The sequence below is a fragment of the Podarcis gaigeae genome, assembly GCF_964106915.1.
Source record: "Podarcis gaigeae genome assembly, chromosome: 13".
NCBI lineage: Eukaryota > Metazoa > Chordata > Lepidosauria > Squamata > Lacertidae > Podarcis > Podarcis gaigeae.
In genome coordinates, this window is record NC_139689.1 from 19461012 (window position 1) to 19476677 (window position 15666).

Genomic DNA, 15666 nt, shown 5'->3' on the forward strand with positions numbered 1-15666 from the left:
CTGTGCAATTATACTTGATTGGGGCATCTTGTATGGCAAACCTGCTTCCCCCCCCAAAGAGCAGACTCCCCCCCCAATAAGGAAAGTGACAGGAAAATGCACTGGAAAATGTGGGATGACATTGGATTAGACATAATGTCGTCTAACCTCCACACAAACAAATCGGGACGAATGCTCATTAAATAGCCGATGTTATCTAACTTCCCTGCAAAGAAATGAGAACGAATGCTCAAGAAGCAGGTTGTCTGGAAGCAGCCAAGGTACTGTATTTAACTGCTGATGCCTAACATTCCTGCCTTAGCATCCCTCAGCAAAATATAGTTTGTTTGAAGCATCTTGCAGAGGTGTGGGTGTTTATTTGTGTGTCATACTGCCTTCCCAGATGATCAGGTTGATAGATGCCACCTGTGCGTGTTTTTATGTGGCAGTCCTCAGTGCATGGTGTTTAGACAATATATAGACCACTTAACATTTCTAAATGGTTTGCAAGTATCATAAAATATTACAAATAAATGTGTTCCAGGTGATGTGAGTTCTGTATGTTCTGTCTACCCATGTGTTTATGTTTAATTTTATATATTGATATATATATTAACCCCAAGTGGCAGGAAGGGTCCCTGCCTCTGGGAGGTTCATAGAATCATAGAACTGTAGAACTGGAAGGGACCACAAGGGTCATCTAGTCCAACCCCCTGCAATGCAGAATTTTCTCACCTAAAGCATCCATGACAGATGGCCATCCAACCTCTGCATAAAAATCTCCAAGGAAGGAGAGTCCGCAACCTCTCGAGGGAGACTGTTCCACTGTCAAACAGCTCTTACTGTCAGAAAGTTCTTCTTGATGTTTAGGCGGAATCTCCTTTCTTGTAACTAGAAGCCATTGGTTCGAGTCCTACCCTCCAGAGCAGGAGAAAACAAACTTGTTACAAGCTAAATGATGACCATAGCTGTCAACTTACAGATTTGAAAATAAGGGCCCAGTAGCCTTGAAGATAGGGGACCAGCAACCAAAATAAGGGATTTTAGTCAACCAATTAAAAGGGACCAGATAATTTTGGAGAGCAGCACCGGTTTTTAGCCCTTCGTTTCCAGACGTTGCTGCTCAAGACACCAGCTGATGAAATACTGCAATTAAATAACTACAAGCAGCAACCACTTTTCGCGCAAAACGAAGTCCAAGCTACGAAGATGCTGCTGCAGTTCTGTATCTTTTCTCTCGTGCTCCATCTGCAGCTCTCAATTCCATCAGGTGGGGCGGGAGGAGGGGGGGGAAATAGCACCCGAAGTAAACCTGCAGATCAGACCATCTATGCTAGTCTACCACTACAAATCAATGGGAGAAGCGCTTGCGGTCCTTTCTCCGCTTTCCCCCTCTATGGTTAGCCCTTGGAACACCTGCCCACCCCTCCTCCTCTTCCTCCTCTCTCTGAACTGCTTTCTCTGTTGTTGCCCTCACTCTCCTCTCAAGGCTCCTCATCGATTCATAGACCATGCCAGGCTGCCCATCTCATTTGGGTCCTTCGGCGGCACAGCCGCAGTACGGCCTAGCGAGAGCGGAAGCAGCAGTGACGGGCAGAGGGGAGGCCCCAGACAGAGACGCCCAGTTTGGCGGCCGTGAGGAGGATGGTGGCGGAAGGGCCCGAGGCTCCCACCAGTCCTGGTGGGGAGGGGTTCCCGGGGGCCGAGGCTGGTGAGTGGAGGCCGGAGGGGGGTGGGCCGGGCAGCCAAGCAACACAGAGCCTACCTCCTCCCTGGCTGGCAGGGAGGGAGGGAGAGGAGCTGTTTCCTTTGAAACCCGGGAAATTTAAGGGACATCCATCAATAAGGGACAGCAACGGGACATGGCACTGGGATAAGGGACTGTCCCTCCAAATAAGGGACGCTTGACAGCTATGATGATGACTGTGGTCTGTACATGGACCAAATGCCATGATAGATACTTAGACTTCTTTTAACCTGATGGCAGGGCCTTTCTTTTAAGGCTTTGTGGAAAATGTGTTTTGAGGAGAGATCTGAGGGACGAAAGAGCTGGCACCATGTTTTCAACCAGCATTTATTCACTGTGCCAACCAGTAAAAGATGTTCTCTCAACTAATCAGTGTGTTCTTTCCAAGTAACCATGAAAAATCATTAAACTTCAGATTCAGCCAGGTTCTAGCCATAACCCATGTTTCCACCCAAATGTTGTAGAGACTACAACTTCCACCAGCACTAGCCAGCATGGCTGGCATTCTGGAATTATGGGAGTTGTGGTCCAAAAACATGGGTGGGGGCACCACATTGGCTTACTCCTGCGCAAGATTTTGCCCGAACTCTTCCCCGCTGAACTTCCAGATTCTATATGGACTAAGGCTACCAGATGTCCCCGTTTCCTGGGGACAGTCCCTGGATTTACAAATCAGTCCCCTGACAAAAACCATCTATTTAATAGGAAGTTGAAAAGTGTCCCCGGACTCATTGAAAAAAATCTGGTAACCTTAATATGGACACCATCCAGATTTTTACAGATTCAGAGAGCTGGAGATGTATTAGTGGATATGTGTGGTGCATGGCTGTGAATGGGGACATGATGGTCTGTATTTAAACCAGCTAATACACTGTCCATTGAGTGGCTGCAGCTTTAATCCCATGAAGTCACGTACCCTCTTGGACGCTGGGTCTTATTTCCAAAAGCATTGGTTTTAGCAGTTTTTCTGTGTGTGCCCTTTGCATACAGCTGTTGCTTGCACGGTTGTCTGGCATGGTCTGGGTGTTTGATGGTTGCCTCCCAATTTATATTCCAGCTTGGGAAGCCTAATGAAATTGCAAAGCAGTTTTATTAAGCCTACAGTATTACTTGGAGTAGATCCTGATTACAGTAGGTGCCATTCTCATTATGTAAATATGGGCGACATTAGTGGGGTGCTTCAATGGTGTGAGCAATGGCCTGAGGTTTAAAGTTAATTCATACGTCATTGTGTGTGTGTGCTTTGTCTGTCTGCTTCATATAAACAGCATGGTCTCTCTCCAGTCAGGCTGATACATCTCTGATGTATATGTGGGTTTCCCTCCCCGCCTCCCGCTTCATGTTTCTCTATCATCTGGCTGGTGGCTGTGTTTGTGTGCTCTGTATCTCCAGGTGTTGTGGGTGTGTGTGAGAGAGGTGCTTATGTGTGTGTGACGTCACTATCTGCAGTGGTTGTGCATTCACATTCCAGTCACCAAGTCTGAGATCGACACAGAGACAGCTGGGCATCCCTCTGCCCTCTTTCTTTTTCTCTGCAAATGAAATGAAGATGCGAGAGGGTAGCAGGCTGCATTGGAGAGGACTAGAGAGGAGCCATTTCACATTTTAATTGGAGGCCGGGTGGGGTGGTGGGAATATTAATGAGACCTGCTCTTGGATGCATTCTAATTGAAAAAGGGGTGTATTTTAATGACATTTCTTTCCTTCCCCCCTGCATGTCACAATATAGCAATATCATCAACAGAAGAATGTGAGCTGGCTAAAGAGAGCTGGGTGCCTGGGAAGGATTTACACTGATGTCTAAAATCTGGCTGAAATAAATTAAAAAATTGTCCAGTAGCACCTTAGAGACCAACTAAGTTTGTTAGGTGTACAGTGGTACCTCGGGTTACATACGCTTCAGGTTACATACGCTTCAGGTTACAGACTCTGCTAACCCAGAACTAGTGCTTCAGGTTAAGAACTTCGCTTCAGGATAAGAACAGAAATCGTGCTCCAGCAACGCAGCGGCAGCGGGAAGCCCCATTAGCTAAAGTGGTGCTTCAGATTAAGAACAGTTTCAGGTTAAGAACAGACCTCCAGAACGAATTAAGTACTTAACCTGAGGTACCACTGTATAAGCTTTTGTGTGCATGCACGCACACGAAATCTTATACCCAGAACAAACTTAGTTGGTCTCTAAGGTGCTACTGGACAATTTTTTAATTTCTTTCGACTGCATCAGACCAACACGGCTACCTACCTGAATCTAAAATATGGCTACCAGCCATAGAGGAGGGCAGCAGTTAGGAAAACTCCTCGGTTTCTCTGGGGATGAATGTGAAAGATGGTTGGGGAATATAACAGATTATGGATGCAGCTGAAATGAAGGACTTCTGAGTTCTTTAGAAGGGTTGCCAACTTCTTAGCTAGCATTTCCTCCTGCGCCTTTAACTGATTGGATGGCAGAATATTAGCAGATGACAATGCTTGTTCTCATCCCCAAACAGGCTTCACTTGCTGATTTAATCAGATCAAGTTCCTCTTGAAGTAAAAAAAAAAAAAAAAAGGGCTCAAGGACCCCCCCCCCAATTGAGTTGGCAATTTTATTCCTTAAGTGCACATACAACAGATTATGGTTGGAGCCAGGACTCCTGGGTTTGATGAGAGGAACGTACATAAGGTAGAGCTGCAGCTTAAAAACAAACAAAACCCTGGCGGGGCTTCCGTAGACGTTGATCGATAAAGAAATTCAACAGGTGCAGCCCGGGGCAGGGCTGGAAGAAAGCTGCTCCTCCGGAATGGATGCCCCACCAGAGTTTTCCTCAAGAGGGACTGGAGGTTAACAAAAAGGGCGTGCTCCTGGAGGTTGCTAGGAAGCAGGGCTGAATTTTCCTGACCTGCCTCTCCCTTGCTGCGCAAAACACTGCCGAGAACCAAAAAAAGCTCCCTCGCCCTGTTTACATCTCAGGGTGTAACTGGAGAGCCTGAGGGCAGAAGGACCAGAATAACCGAGGGGAGAGACGTGTTCCTTGCTGGAGAGCATCCCCTTCTCCCTCTCTCTCTCTGCCCCCACCCCCAGTGGGGACGCCCTGTCCCCAGGCTGAGATGCTGACAAGGAGGAATGGAAGATGGGCCGCTGGCTCCCTGCGTAGAAACGGCTGGGCAGAAGAAGCCAGGCACATTTGCAAGCAATTGCTGCCACCACCCCCGCCGCCTCACCTTCCCTCACAATGCCCCAAAAGAGCCCTCCTGGCCTTGCCACAGCGGATGCCAGGCCTCAGGCCTGGGCGAAAAATGAAGATGGCTCTTTGTATTGGGGAGCTAGGGCAGGGGAGTATCTCTGTCTTAAATTGCTTTTTGGCATTTCTCATGTTCCAAACTGATTTTAATATTGTATTTTTTTTAATTGCTGTGACCTGCCCTGGAAGATTATTGTGAAAGGTGGATAATAAACTGAAATAATAATAATTCTGTGTAATGTAAACATCATGCTGTGGTGACCAGAAGATACGTTTGCTCTGATTCTTAAGAATTTGATTTTTTTTTTAAACGGCTGTTTCTTCTGCTTTCACATCTGTGCTGTTCAAAAGGCATTACCAAAAGGTCCAAAAGCACATTGGAAACTCATTTTAACCAACGGGAACACTTTGACATTAATTTATTTGCTCCTGGGTCATGTTGGCCCTTCAAGGAACCTGTGTGTGTGGCATAATAATTCTAGGGAAACTTTTTATAGGGTGCACACTCTTAAAAGGGCCTGCTTTTTTTTAAAAAAAAAAGTTTGTGCAGGGTCGTCAGTGCAGCCTGTCTCTTTAAGAGAAACTCTTCTCACCCTTTTTGGGTTTGGTTACCTCCATAGCTTATTAGGAACCCAATGTAACCTTAACCTTGTCTGTGGAGCGGTTGAGTTGCTGTTCTGCTGCTCATGAATAAATGCAAGTAATGAAATGGAGATCTCCTGCTGTTTGCCTGGTATTAAGGCTGACTTGTGGCATGGTTCCCCAGTGAGTACCCTTACCAAACCCACAGGATGCTACGTGGTGTTAGAAGTGGATTACGGGTTGAATAGAGCCACCTGTTTTAATACGGTGTGTGCCTGGAAATAGGCCAAGCCCCTCAAAGCCAACTGGAAATGATCCTCTGTGGATGCCACAAGTTACTCTTTACACCCTCCCCGAAGTGGTTCTGGGCAATACAAACTGGTCTACCCAGCAGGGCTGGTTCACATGTGCGCACAGATCAGCAAGTAATAATGTTGGATATATATCTGAGTGTGCCTCTTGCCCCCCCCCCCATGCGTAAGTACAGTTAATTCTGATCAGGAATTAGCGGCTAGAGCATCCTAAATTCAATACAGTTGTGAGATTGGCATAATCTCCATTACTGCTTGTTCGTAATTAATCAGGGTGGGGGAGGATCTGAGACACAGACATCTTCGGAACACCAAAACTCTCAAGATCTCCACATACCTAGCACCCAAACCTTCGTCATTGCACCCGAGTGCCCTTTGAACCCTTTAGCGCTGAATTGGAACAAACGGCAATCGGGTTTTCTGTGGATAGCTGTTTGTTCCAATTTAGCACTAAAGAGTGGGTTTTTTGGGAGGAAGTGGCTCGGATCCATGCCTAGAAAACACGGCACAAGCAGGAAACTGCTCACACCTATGCTTTCTAGGCATGGGACAAGTATGGATGAGGCCAAACTTAGCGATGTCTCTCATCAGCAGGGCAACCATGATTATGGTTTGCCTTTTTGTGTTAAAGCTTTAAAGAGCAATTACCTTTAATGGGCCCTAGGTATAAATTGACTGGGTGAGTGATGTAGCTCAGTCTTGTATCTTTAGCCTGCTAAGAAAATAAGGATGGAAGAAAGTCTCAGGCAGAAGGCAAAAATAAGGGGAGAAACTGATAAGTAGTGAGGGGAGACTTAGAGGTCTCAGGGAAGTTGGAGTTGTGAGGATTCCTTTATATTTTATCTACTACATTTATTTGTATTCTACCTTTCCTCCAAGTTCAAGGCAGTGTACATGGTTCACCCTCATTTTATCCTTACAGCAACCCCATGAGGGAGGTTAGACTGAGAGATAGTGACCGGTCCCAAGTTTACTAAGTGAGTTTCATGGCTTTGAACCTGGGTTTTCCTGAGCCCAGCCCAATGCTCTAACCACTACACCCTAGCAGTCTGTGTGTTTGCACCTCAACCATAATCTCAGTAATCTTCCATAAGTTTGTGGATGCCTGAACACCATGGATAAGATGGTTTCCTTTCATGCTATCTATCCTTTAAAATACAGTATATTTGAGGGCTAGAAACCATGTTTGTTTGTTTGTTTGTTTGTTTGTTTGTTTGTTTGTTTGTTTGAAAAGGAACCCAAGAGTCTTAACAGCTACAAATTCTCCACGATGTAGATTCAGGTGATACTGGATTTTTACCACCTGCCATGGGACCCAGTCCCTGTCGCTCTCTCTCTCCTTTATTCCTTAACCTCTTTCCACTTTAGACAGTGTAACACTCCCATCTTCTCTCAAAGCTTGCTTTTTTGCCCTTAGATCTGCGTTCCGCTTGTCACCTTGCTCGCTGATGCTACAACTTGACAGTCGTCTCTTCCCATCAACCCAAGCCAACACATGAATTTTCAGCACACAGAGTACACCAAGGAAAACGAGTTCTCTCTCCAACTCCCACCCCAATCTTTCTTGGAGAAATTCACTTAGATGCAAAGCCGAATGGACAGCCTGGCAACGATGCCTCAGTGGCTTGTTCGTGGTAAGGCTTGGACAGTGTATCCTGAAATTATAAGAACATGGAGAGCCTTTTCAGATCACAGGAGAGGGAAAGTTCTTTTTCTTTCTTTTTTAAAGCACATTTGCCCCAGCTGAGCATTATTAGCACAATATCCAGTTCGCAAACAGTGTGCCTGTGTGGGGAATCGATAGCCTTGCTCAGGGTGGGTCGGTTATGCTGCAAGGTAACTGCAATCTGTTCATCGGTCAGTGTTGATTTTAAACACAGGAAGTAAACACTTATGCTGGAGAGTGGAAGCATACAGCCTAGAGCCAGGGCTGCCATCAAGGCTTGGCATCATCTGGCAGCTACCAAGGCCCATTCCTCCACAGAATGCCCTGCAGTGCAGCTGTTCTCCCTTTCCCTGGCCACCCATTTACCCACACTATCCCTGTGGCCTAGTGGGATCATGCAACCGAGCAATAAATATGAGAAGGGGCAGTCACTGCCATTGCCTGTTCACTCATCTGCCCTTTCCTTCTGGGCGGTGGTGGGGATTGGGGCCAGAGGTAAAGGGAGACTGAATGAGTGATGTCAGCCAGGTGGAAGGAGTCCAACTGAGAGCATCTCGCACAATATGTAATACCCATCCTATCTAGAGAACCTGTGGCGCTTCAGATTCTGTTGAAGTCCCACTATCTCCAATGGGAGTCCATCAATTTCTGGAAGGTCACATCCCTAGACTAGAGCTAAACTTTTAAAAGAATTTGTAAAAGGCAGTTGCTTTGGTAAGAATATTTTGATAGGTGTACCCTTCCTCCTTTTATTTTTTTTTAAAATCGGCTCATGAGTGTACCCCCAGCTGTATGGAAAGCTGAGCCTCCCAAGACAAGAAGGTCTGCAAACTTTAATCAACAGGTCAATCGGCTGAAAATTTTAACAGCCAGTTATAACCAGGCAGGACGGTTTTTAACAGCTGTGCCTGAGAGCTGGAAGCAGACAGTTGTAATGGTGACTGGTGTTCACTGGGAGTGCTTGGGTATGAGGCAGGGAGACCAACAGCAGGTGGAGCCAGAGCCAAGCCAGGCCGAGCCCCCCACCCCACGCCCCTCCCGGTTGTAAGGCAGAAGGCAGGCAGGTGTTTGCGGAGGGTATACGGAGGCAGGTGAGGCAGTGCCCCACCCTCTCTGATGGGCCAGCCTCCGTTGCACAGCTGTTGTTGTTTAAGGCACTTGCTTCTGGTGTATTGCCATAATAAGATTGTGGTACAGAACTTCCTGAACTCTCAGCTTCAAGGGAGACTGCCAACAGCTCTCTGCATGGTCTTTGCCAGGGCTGAAAGAAAACTGCCCAGATTCAAAAAGTGGTGCATTTACAAAGTCAAATCTGGAATTTCAAGTTGCGAGAAGTATGTATTACTAATTATTATTATTACTTTCTATATTAATGCCACTCCCCTTATTTATAGGGTTTGCCAAATTCTCCATAACATTTATATCAACGACCTAAGATTTAAGGGAGTCTTGTTGAGCACAAATGCCCTGAATTCAGGATATGATCCAGTTGCTCTTTGTGTTCCCCTAGTACCTCTTCTCCACACAGTGCTCTTAAGGTGGGCATTTTCTACTCCCACCTTTTCTCCACAAGCAGAGAACTGCACCTGAGGAAGAGCTGCCAGCTGGACTGAGTCCTTGGCATTTAATATTTTCCATGCATTCTTTAATACGTCACCTCTAACAACAGGAAGAACTGGGAAACGTTAACTATTTTTTAAAAGGTGAGAGTAGGATAATTTTACTTTTTTGGCAGGAAAAAATCATGTTTTGAGAAGGTTGCCTCTAAATTCATTTGGGGGGCTTCCAGATTGTCACTATATTCTGGTGGGATTTAATTGCGTACCGGCAAATTCAGGGTGCACAATTATAGTTGATTGGGAGAGCTTGTGCAACAAACCCGCTTTCCCAAAGGATCTGCTTTTTTTTTTGCAGTAAGGAAAGTGACAGGGAAATGCACAGGAAAGTGCGGCATGGCACTTGCTTTGATGCCACTTTGCCTAAACTTCCCACAGACAAATCAGAATTAATACTCATTAAATAGCCAATACTGCCTCATCTCCTTGCAAACAAATAGGGATGGGTGCCCAATAAGCAGTTTGTCTGGAAGTCCCCTCACTTTTGAAAGCACTGAGCTTCGTGGCTGCTGGCAGAAATTAATTATGGACCCAGAATTTTTAACCCAGAATGACTGGTTAAAAATTGCCCTGTATTTCAGGGTACCTTTCCATAAATTCCTTGGGATTTCTAGGCTGATCCTGTGTGTGGTTTTTTGCCACCATGTAAGAGTCACAGGGCCAGTTGGGGACAGGGTGCTTTTAATTTTTGTACTTGGAGGTTGTACGAAGAAGAAAAAGGAAGAAACTCAGTTTTACAGGGGAAGGATTGGGATTTTTGCTCAGCGTGGCACATCACTCAAGGGGGGAACTGAGACGAGAATCTAACGCTTGACCGCATGGCGTAGATTTAAAGGAGTCCAAGACACGGCCCCTCCATTGAGCTATAAATAGCCATTTATAAAAACCGGGTTTAAAATACAGCCCTTTATCCTCCCTCCCCTCGTAATTTCTCAGTTCATTAGCACAGCTGTCCCCTCATTCACAAGCAGAGCCCTTTCCTCATACCCCCCCCCCCGCCAATCTAAAACAAAACAAGCACTAGAGGTTCTATTTACAAGTCACAAAACAGGGAAGGGAGAAAACAGAGTCCAGAGGATGGAGAAAGAGGGCAGGCATGTAGGAGGGAGAATGTCGGTTCTTTCTGCCCCCTAGGGGTGGGTGGAGGTATATGTATGTTTGTTCGTGTGTGAGAGAGATATTGTGTGTGTGTGTGTGTGATTGTGTTTGTTGGCAGAATAAGAGAAAGAGAGACTTTGGGATTCTCTCCCGTACGGTTTTTAGGAAGCGTTGCTGCTGCTGCTGCGGCTTTTCATGCAGTATTCCCAGGGCTTTTTGGGCAAGCCAGGGATGGACAAAAGGATAAAACAGCCTCCGCCAAAGATCAGGATAGCCCCAGCCGCCACTGCACAAGCCACGGACCAGGAATACTCGTACTCCAGTGGGATGGTCTCATCAGAGGTGATAAGCCACCGAACCGAGTGCCGGAAAACCTCCAGACATACGAGCACCATAATGCCTAGAGAGGGAGAGAAAATAAGTGAGAAGGCAGTCCTGGGAGTTTCAACCTCCCTGCCCCATCCCTGGCGTCCTCCCCAAATTCTAGTTGTGAACGAAGACCGCAAACAAAGGACTATGGGAAGGTTCCTGGATAGACATTTGGCTTAGAGTTAACTGGACCACATGAAGGTACATTGCATAGGCGCCGACTCCATGGGGCCTGAGGGGGCCCGAGCCCCCTCAAAAATTCGTTTGGGGGGGCTCTGCCCCCCCAATAATTTAAGAAAATTATTACCGTAAATTTCGCTCTATAACATGCAGATTTTTTCTCCTAAAAAGTAAGGGGAAATGTCTGTGCATGTTATTGAGCGAATGTGTGGTCCCTGGAGCTGACTCGCCGGAGCAAAAATAGGCAAAAATCAGGCAAAAATAAGATCTGGCGGTCGGGCGGAGGGAAGGCGGAAGCTGCTGCTTTCCTGCATTCTGCCTCTGGGTCTTACTGCCCACCCGCTTCTGTTGCTGCATTTGCTCAAACTCAACCAAGAGCAGGAAATGCCCTGCCCTCCTGGCAAGCAGAGGGTTAAGGAAGGGATCGAGTCCTTCCTTCTAATTCTTTCCTAGTCACACTGCGTGCAGGCTCCAGCCCACCACCTCCTCCTCTCCGTGCTCTAGGGACTCGCAGGTGGGAGAGAGAGAGAGAGGGCTGGCTTGGGGGGGGGGGACTTTTGCCTTCCTTTCCTCCCCCCCACCCCGTTAAACTCCTCCCCTGCATTCTTAGCCAGCTGCTTCTCCGCACACCCCTCTTGTGCTTCTTGTCCCTTCTGTGTTTTTCCTTCCCTCCCCATTTAAAACGTGGTGACAAAGCACGGATCCACATGGATCCTCAGGATTTTTGCATTGGGTCACTCCAAATTCACCATCAGATCACATTACATGTCCATGGCTACAGTCTGTACCAAAAAAATCACGCACCCACTGTTGCCTGGGGCTGCAATGGTGCAAAAACGTGGTTACAAAGCATGGATCCACAGGATCTTTGCACTGGGTCACCCCAAATTCACCATCAGATCACATAGCATGTCCATGGCTACATCTTGCACCAAAAAAATCACGCACCCACTGTTGCCTAGGGTCACAGTGGTGCAAAAACGTGGTTACAAAGCACGGATCCACATGGATCCTCAGGATTTTTGCATTGGGCTATTCCAAACTCACTGTCAGATATTAAAAATCTTTATAAAATAGAGAATTAAATACATACAGAATGTTAAATTTTCAGTTTCGAAATATTAGTACTAGTTTAGTACTGTATTTCTATATTACTATAGTACTGTATTAGTTATTTTCAAATACTTAAATATTTTTAGGGTGTAAGACCCAATTAAAGCTCGTTATTTACATACAGTATTACAGTATTTACATACAGTATTAGGTATACTGTATTAACTTTATTAACTGTATTAAAGCATTAACTTTGAGATATTATTTTTATTTAATGAACCCTCAGACTTATTCAAAGTAAGCTTAAATTAGCTATTTCACTTATTAATCAAAGTGCTATTACTGTGCGACAGCAATATTTTATGTTTTATTCTTTTAATGATAGTTTAGGATTTATTTAAATATCATTTCAGTCTTTTCAGAGCTATATATTCACTGCTCTGTAATAGTCTATAAGCATAATTGTTACTGTAAATTAAATTAGCTTTTTACGAAAATACCGTGCGTGTTTATGTTTTGTTTCTTTTTTCAAAGCCAAAAAGTGTTTCAGGCTTGTCGAGTTTCCCGGAGTGTGGAGTTATAGAGAGTCGAGTTTTCGGGGTTCTAATGTTGATCATATGACTCTAAAATACTTTTAAAAAAACTTTAAAACTCACTAATTTTCATCTAAAATTTAGAAAACTTCCCGGGGCAGGACCCCGGTATGGGCCCCCCCAATATTTTTTATAAGTCGGCGCCCCTGGTACATTGTGTTGTGTTTTCTTTTAACTGTCACCAGTGGCTCACTTAACTCTGGGTCATAGCTGTCAATGTTTCCCTTTTTTAAAGGGAAATTCCCTTACTCCGAATAGGATTCCTTGCAAGAAAAGGGAAAAGTTGACAGCTATGCTCTGGGTGCTTGGCCCATCTAATCCAGCATCCTGTTTTCACAGTGGCCAAGCAAGTGCCTGGAGGAAACCCACAAGCAGGCCTGAGTACAGGAGCATTTTCCTTGCAACCTGCCATGGCTTCTAGCAACTAGTATTCTGATGCATCACTGCCTTCAACCATTGTGGGAGAGCATAGCCATCCTGCTTAGTAAGCTTAGGTTTTCACAATTAAAGTAGTCTTGAAGTTCTTTTGCAACAAACCTGCTTCTGTCTTCTCCCCCTTTACTTTTGGTGGTAAGGAAAGCGACGGTAAAGTAAAGTGTGGGGTAACCATTGCTCAATGCAGACCTCTGCACGAACAAAAAAGAACGATCCAAACCAGACAGCATTGTGCAACCTCCCTGCTGAAAAAATACCCTATCTTTATTGTTGCGTCCGATGCCCAGTGCCCAGCAAACAAAATAGGAAGCACATAAAAAATGCAACAGAGTGAAAGAGAATAAAATAGATTAAAAAATGTCACAGAGTAAAATGAGATGGGCATCAACAACTTAAAAAAGGTTGTGTAACCTCTCTGCTAATTTTGTGCAAGCAAACTAGATAAAGGGTAAAGGGACACCTGACCATTAGGTCTAGTCGTGACCGACTCTGGGGTTGCGCGCTCATCTCACTCTATAGGCTGAGGGAGCCGGCGTTTGTCCCCAGACAGCTTCCGGGTCATGTGGCCAGCATGACTAAGCCACTTCTGGCGAACCAGAGCAGCGCACGGAAATGCCGTTTACCTTCCCGCCAGAGCTGTACCTATTTATCTACTTGCACTTTGACGTGCTTTCGAACTGCTAGGTTGGCAGGAGCAGGGACTGAACAATGGGAGCTCACCCCGTCGCGGGGATTTGAACAGCCGACCTTCTGATCAGCAAGTCCTAGGCTCTGTGGTTTAACCCACAGCGCCACCCGCGTCCCCTAAGCAAACTAGGACAAATGCCCAATAAAGAGGTTGCCTGGAAATGACATTTGTTTTTCAGGAACGCAGTGGCTGGGGCAGCAGGCCTGAACAAGGGAAGGAGGTTTTGCAGGGTGGGCTGCCTTACCTGATATGATAAAGAAGCAAGATGCTGGTTTCAGGAGAAATTCAACCCCTTTGCTCAGAGCCACCGTGATGCAGAGGGACCCCATGGCCATTAGGGTGATGCTGACGAGGGACACAATGGCCGCCGTGATGTTCAGTTCTACACAGCGATGCCAACCAAGCCAGCAGGAGGGAGATAAAGCAGACATTTGTAGACGCAGAGTGTGATGGATTCACAATTACCCACTTGACCTGCTTCCTGTGTGTGTGTGTGTGTGTGTGTGTGGCACAGAAGGGAATGCTCAGCCTCTGTGGCATTACAGGGACACACAGCCACACAATCATGTGCTATGTGATAAACTGCCATGGCTGAGGTGTGGTGTTGAGTGAGGCCCGATAAGAATGGAATTGTAGGAGATGGGACAGGGCAGCTGGAGAGCGGCTTGGTAAACCAGCCTGAAGGGACCTGGGGCTGCAGACAGAGAGGAATGCCAGAGAGAGATTCAGCTAACTGCAGGTTATTTTATGTTTTCGAAGGGAGAGCCGCCCGCCACAGCTTGTCTGTCCCAGCATGCCTGTGTAATCTGAGATCCTCTGAAAAAGGCACGGGCCTTAACCTAAATAGCCTGCTTAAGGTTAAGATTCTTAACAGTTTTTAAAAGCTTTAGACAGCAGCACGCCACTCCATGCCTGCTAAACTAGGGCAGGAGTGATGGATTGACTAATCAACCAAAAACATGGGCAGATCTTTTTAATTTTCTAAAAGTTATTTTGCCTTCAAGGACTTGTATAAAACTGCAGGTGCTGGACAAAATCCCTCCTGGTTTCCTCCCACTCTTCTAACTGTGGTGCAAAAATAAAAGGAAGGGCGCCTGTTGCTTCAGAGCTCTTGCTTTTAATAAAAACAAAAATGTATGCGTTTCCAAATGGTGGATTCATTCACGAAAACACGTGGGTCACTGACCGCAATTTCCTTAATCAGGTGGCAGTCCCAGCACTAACCCCCGTTTTCTCCTCAAGTTTCAGTCTGTAGAACGGCCTGCCTGAGGGAGGAGCTCTGTGAAACTCAAAAGCCTGCACAATGCACTGTGTGTGATGGCAGAGACTCTTGCTCTTCAAGAGTGGGCCTTCCCTGTACATGTGTTGTGTAGGGTTTGTGTGTGGTAGAAAAGACTAAAGAGGTGCGGAGGGTCATGTCTTTGTGTGAGCCGAAGCGTTCCTTTGCCCTGTCCCTTTTATTATTTACTTATCCTACCCCTCACACCCAAAGTCTGTAAAACAGATGAGCATAAAATGGCGGGCAATTCAGTTACCATATTTTTCCGTCTATAAGACGCCCCCATGTATAAGACACCCCCTATTTTGGGGGACTCAGATTTAAGAAAATGGGGGGAGATGGCCCAGAATATAAGACACCCGCTAATTTTTGAGATTATTTTTTAGGTGGAGAAACCTGGTCTTATACACGGAAAAATACGGTAATTCCAAATCCGTCTCTCATGTTGCTTTTCCCCCAGCCAGGTGGCACCTGCTTGGAGGAAAGTACCCTGGATGGTGAGGCGATACAAATGCCTATGTGTAGCAGAGCCCCCCCCCCCCCGACCCTTTGCCTCTTTAAATATTGTTTGTTAACTGCTCAAATAAAGCTGTTGTTGTTGTTGTTGTTATCTCATCTAGGATTCCTTTAAGAGTACTGGCTGCCCCAGCATTGAAGAATCCTGTTTAGAAGTGACAGAAAGGGTCATGTCATATATCGTTTTAATTGTGTTTTATTGATAGTTTATTTAAGTTTGTAAACCACTCTGAGCTCTTGGGCAGAATGGTGGGATAATAACGTAATAAACACGGGCGTTTTTAATTTGTTCCTGCTGGGATTTTGCACAACGGGCCAACAAGGCTCCCTGTT

General features: G+C 45.9%; 1 protein-coding gene and 1 long non-coding RNA gene across 5 annotated transcripts in view; one reads left to right on the forward strand and one right to left on the reverse strand.

Annotated features, from left to right (window-relative positions):
- Positions 1-4297: 4297 nt before the first annotated feature.
- The window catches only part of CACNG6 (calcium voltage-gated channel auxiliary subunit gamma 6), a 39047-nt gene continuing 27678 nt past the window's right edge, over positions 4298-15666 (reverse strand). The window contains exons 3-5 of one of the 2 annotated variants that reach the window (XR_014557259.1): positions 13783-13920; positions 8665-10620; positions 4298-8408 (exon numbers count right to left, since the gene is read on the reverse strand). Coding sequence is in view for 1 of the 2 variants with exons in the window: in XM_083707830.1 (XP_083563956.1) it covers positions 10382-10620; positions 13783-13920 (377 nt within the window). In the remaining variant the exon portion in view is untranslated. Of the gene's footprint in view, positions 10621-13782; positions 13921-15666 lie in introns of both variants that reach the window. The other variant, XM_083707830.1, reaches the window with a different exon arrangement.
- Positions 13927-15666, forward strand: part of LOC310829427 — a 76401-nt gene continuing 74661 nt past the window's right edge. For all 3 annotated transcript variants that reach the window (XR_014557260.1, XR_014557261.1, XR_014557262.1), the window contains exon 1: positions 13927-14395. This is a non-coding gene — a long non-coding RNA (uncharacterized lncRNA). The remainder of the gene's footprint in view (positions 14396-15666) is intronic.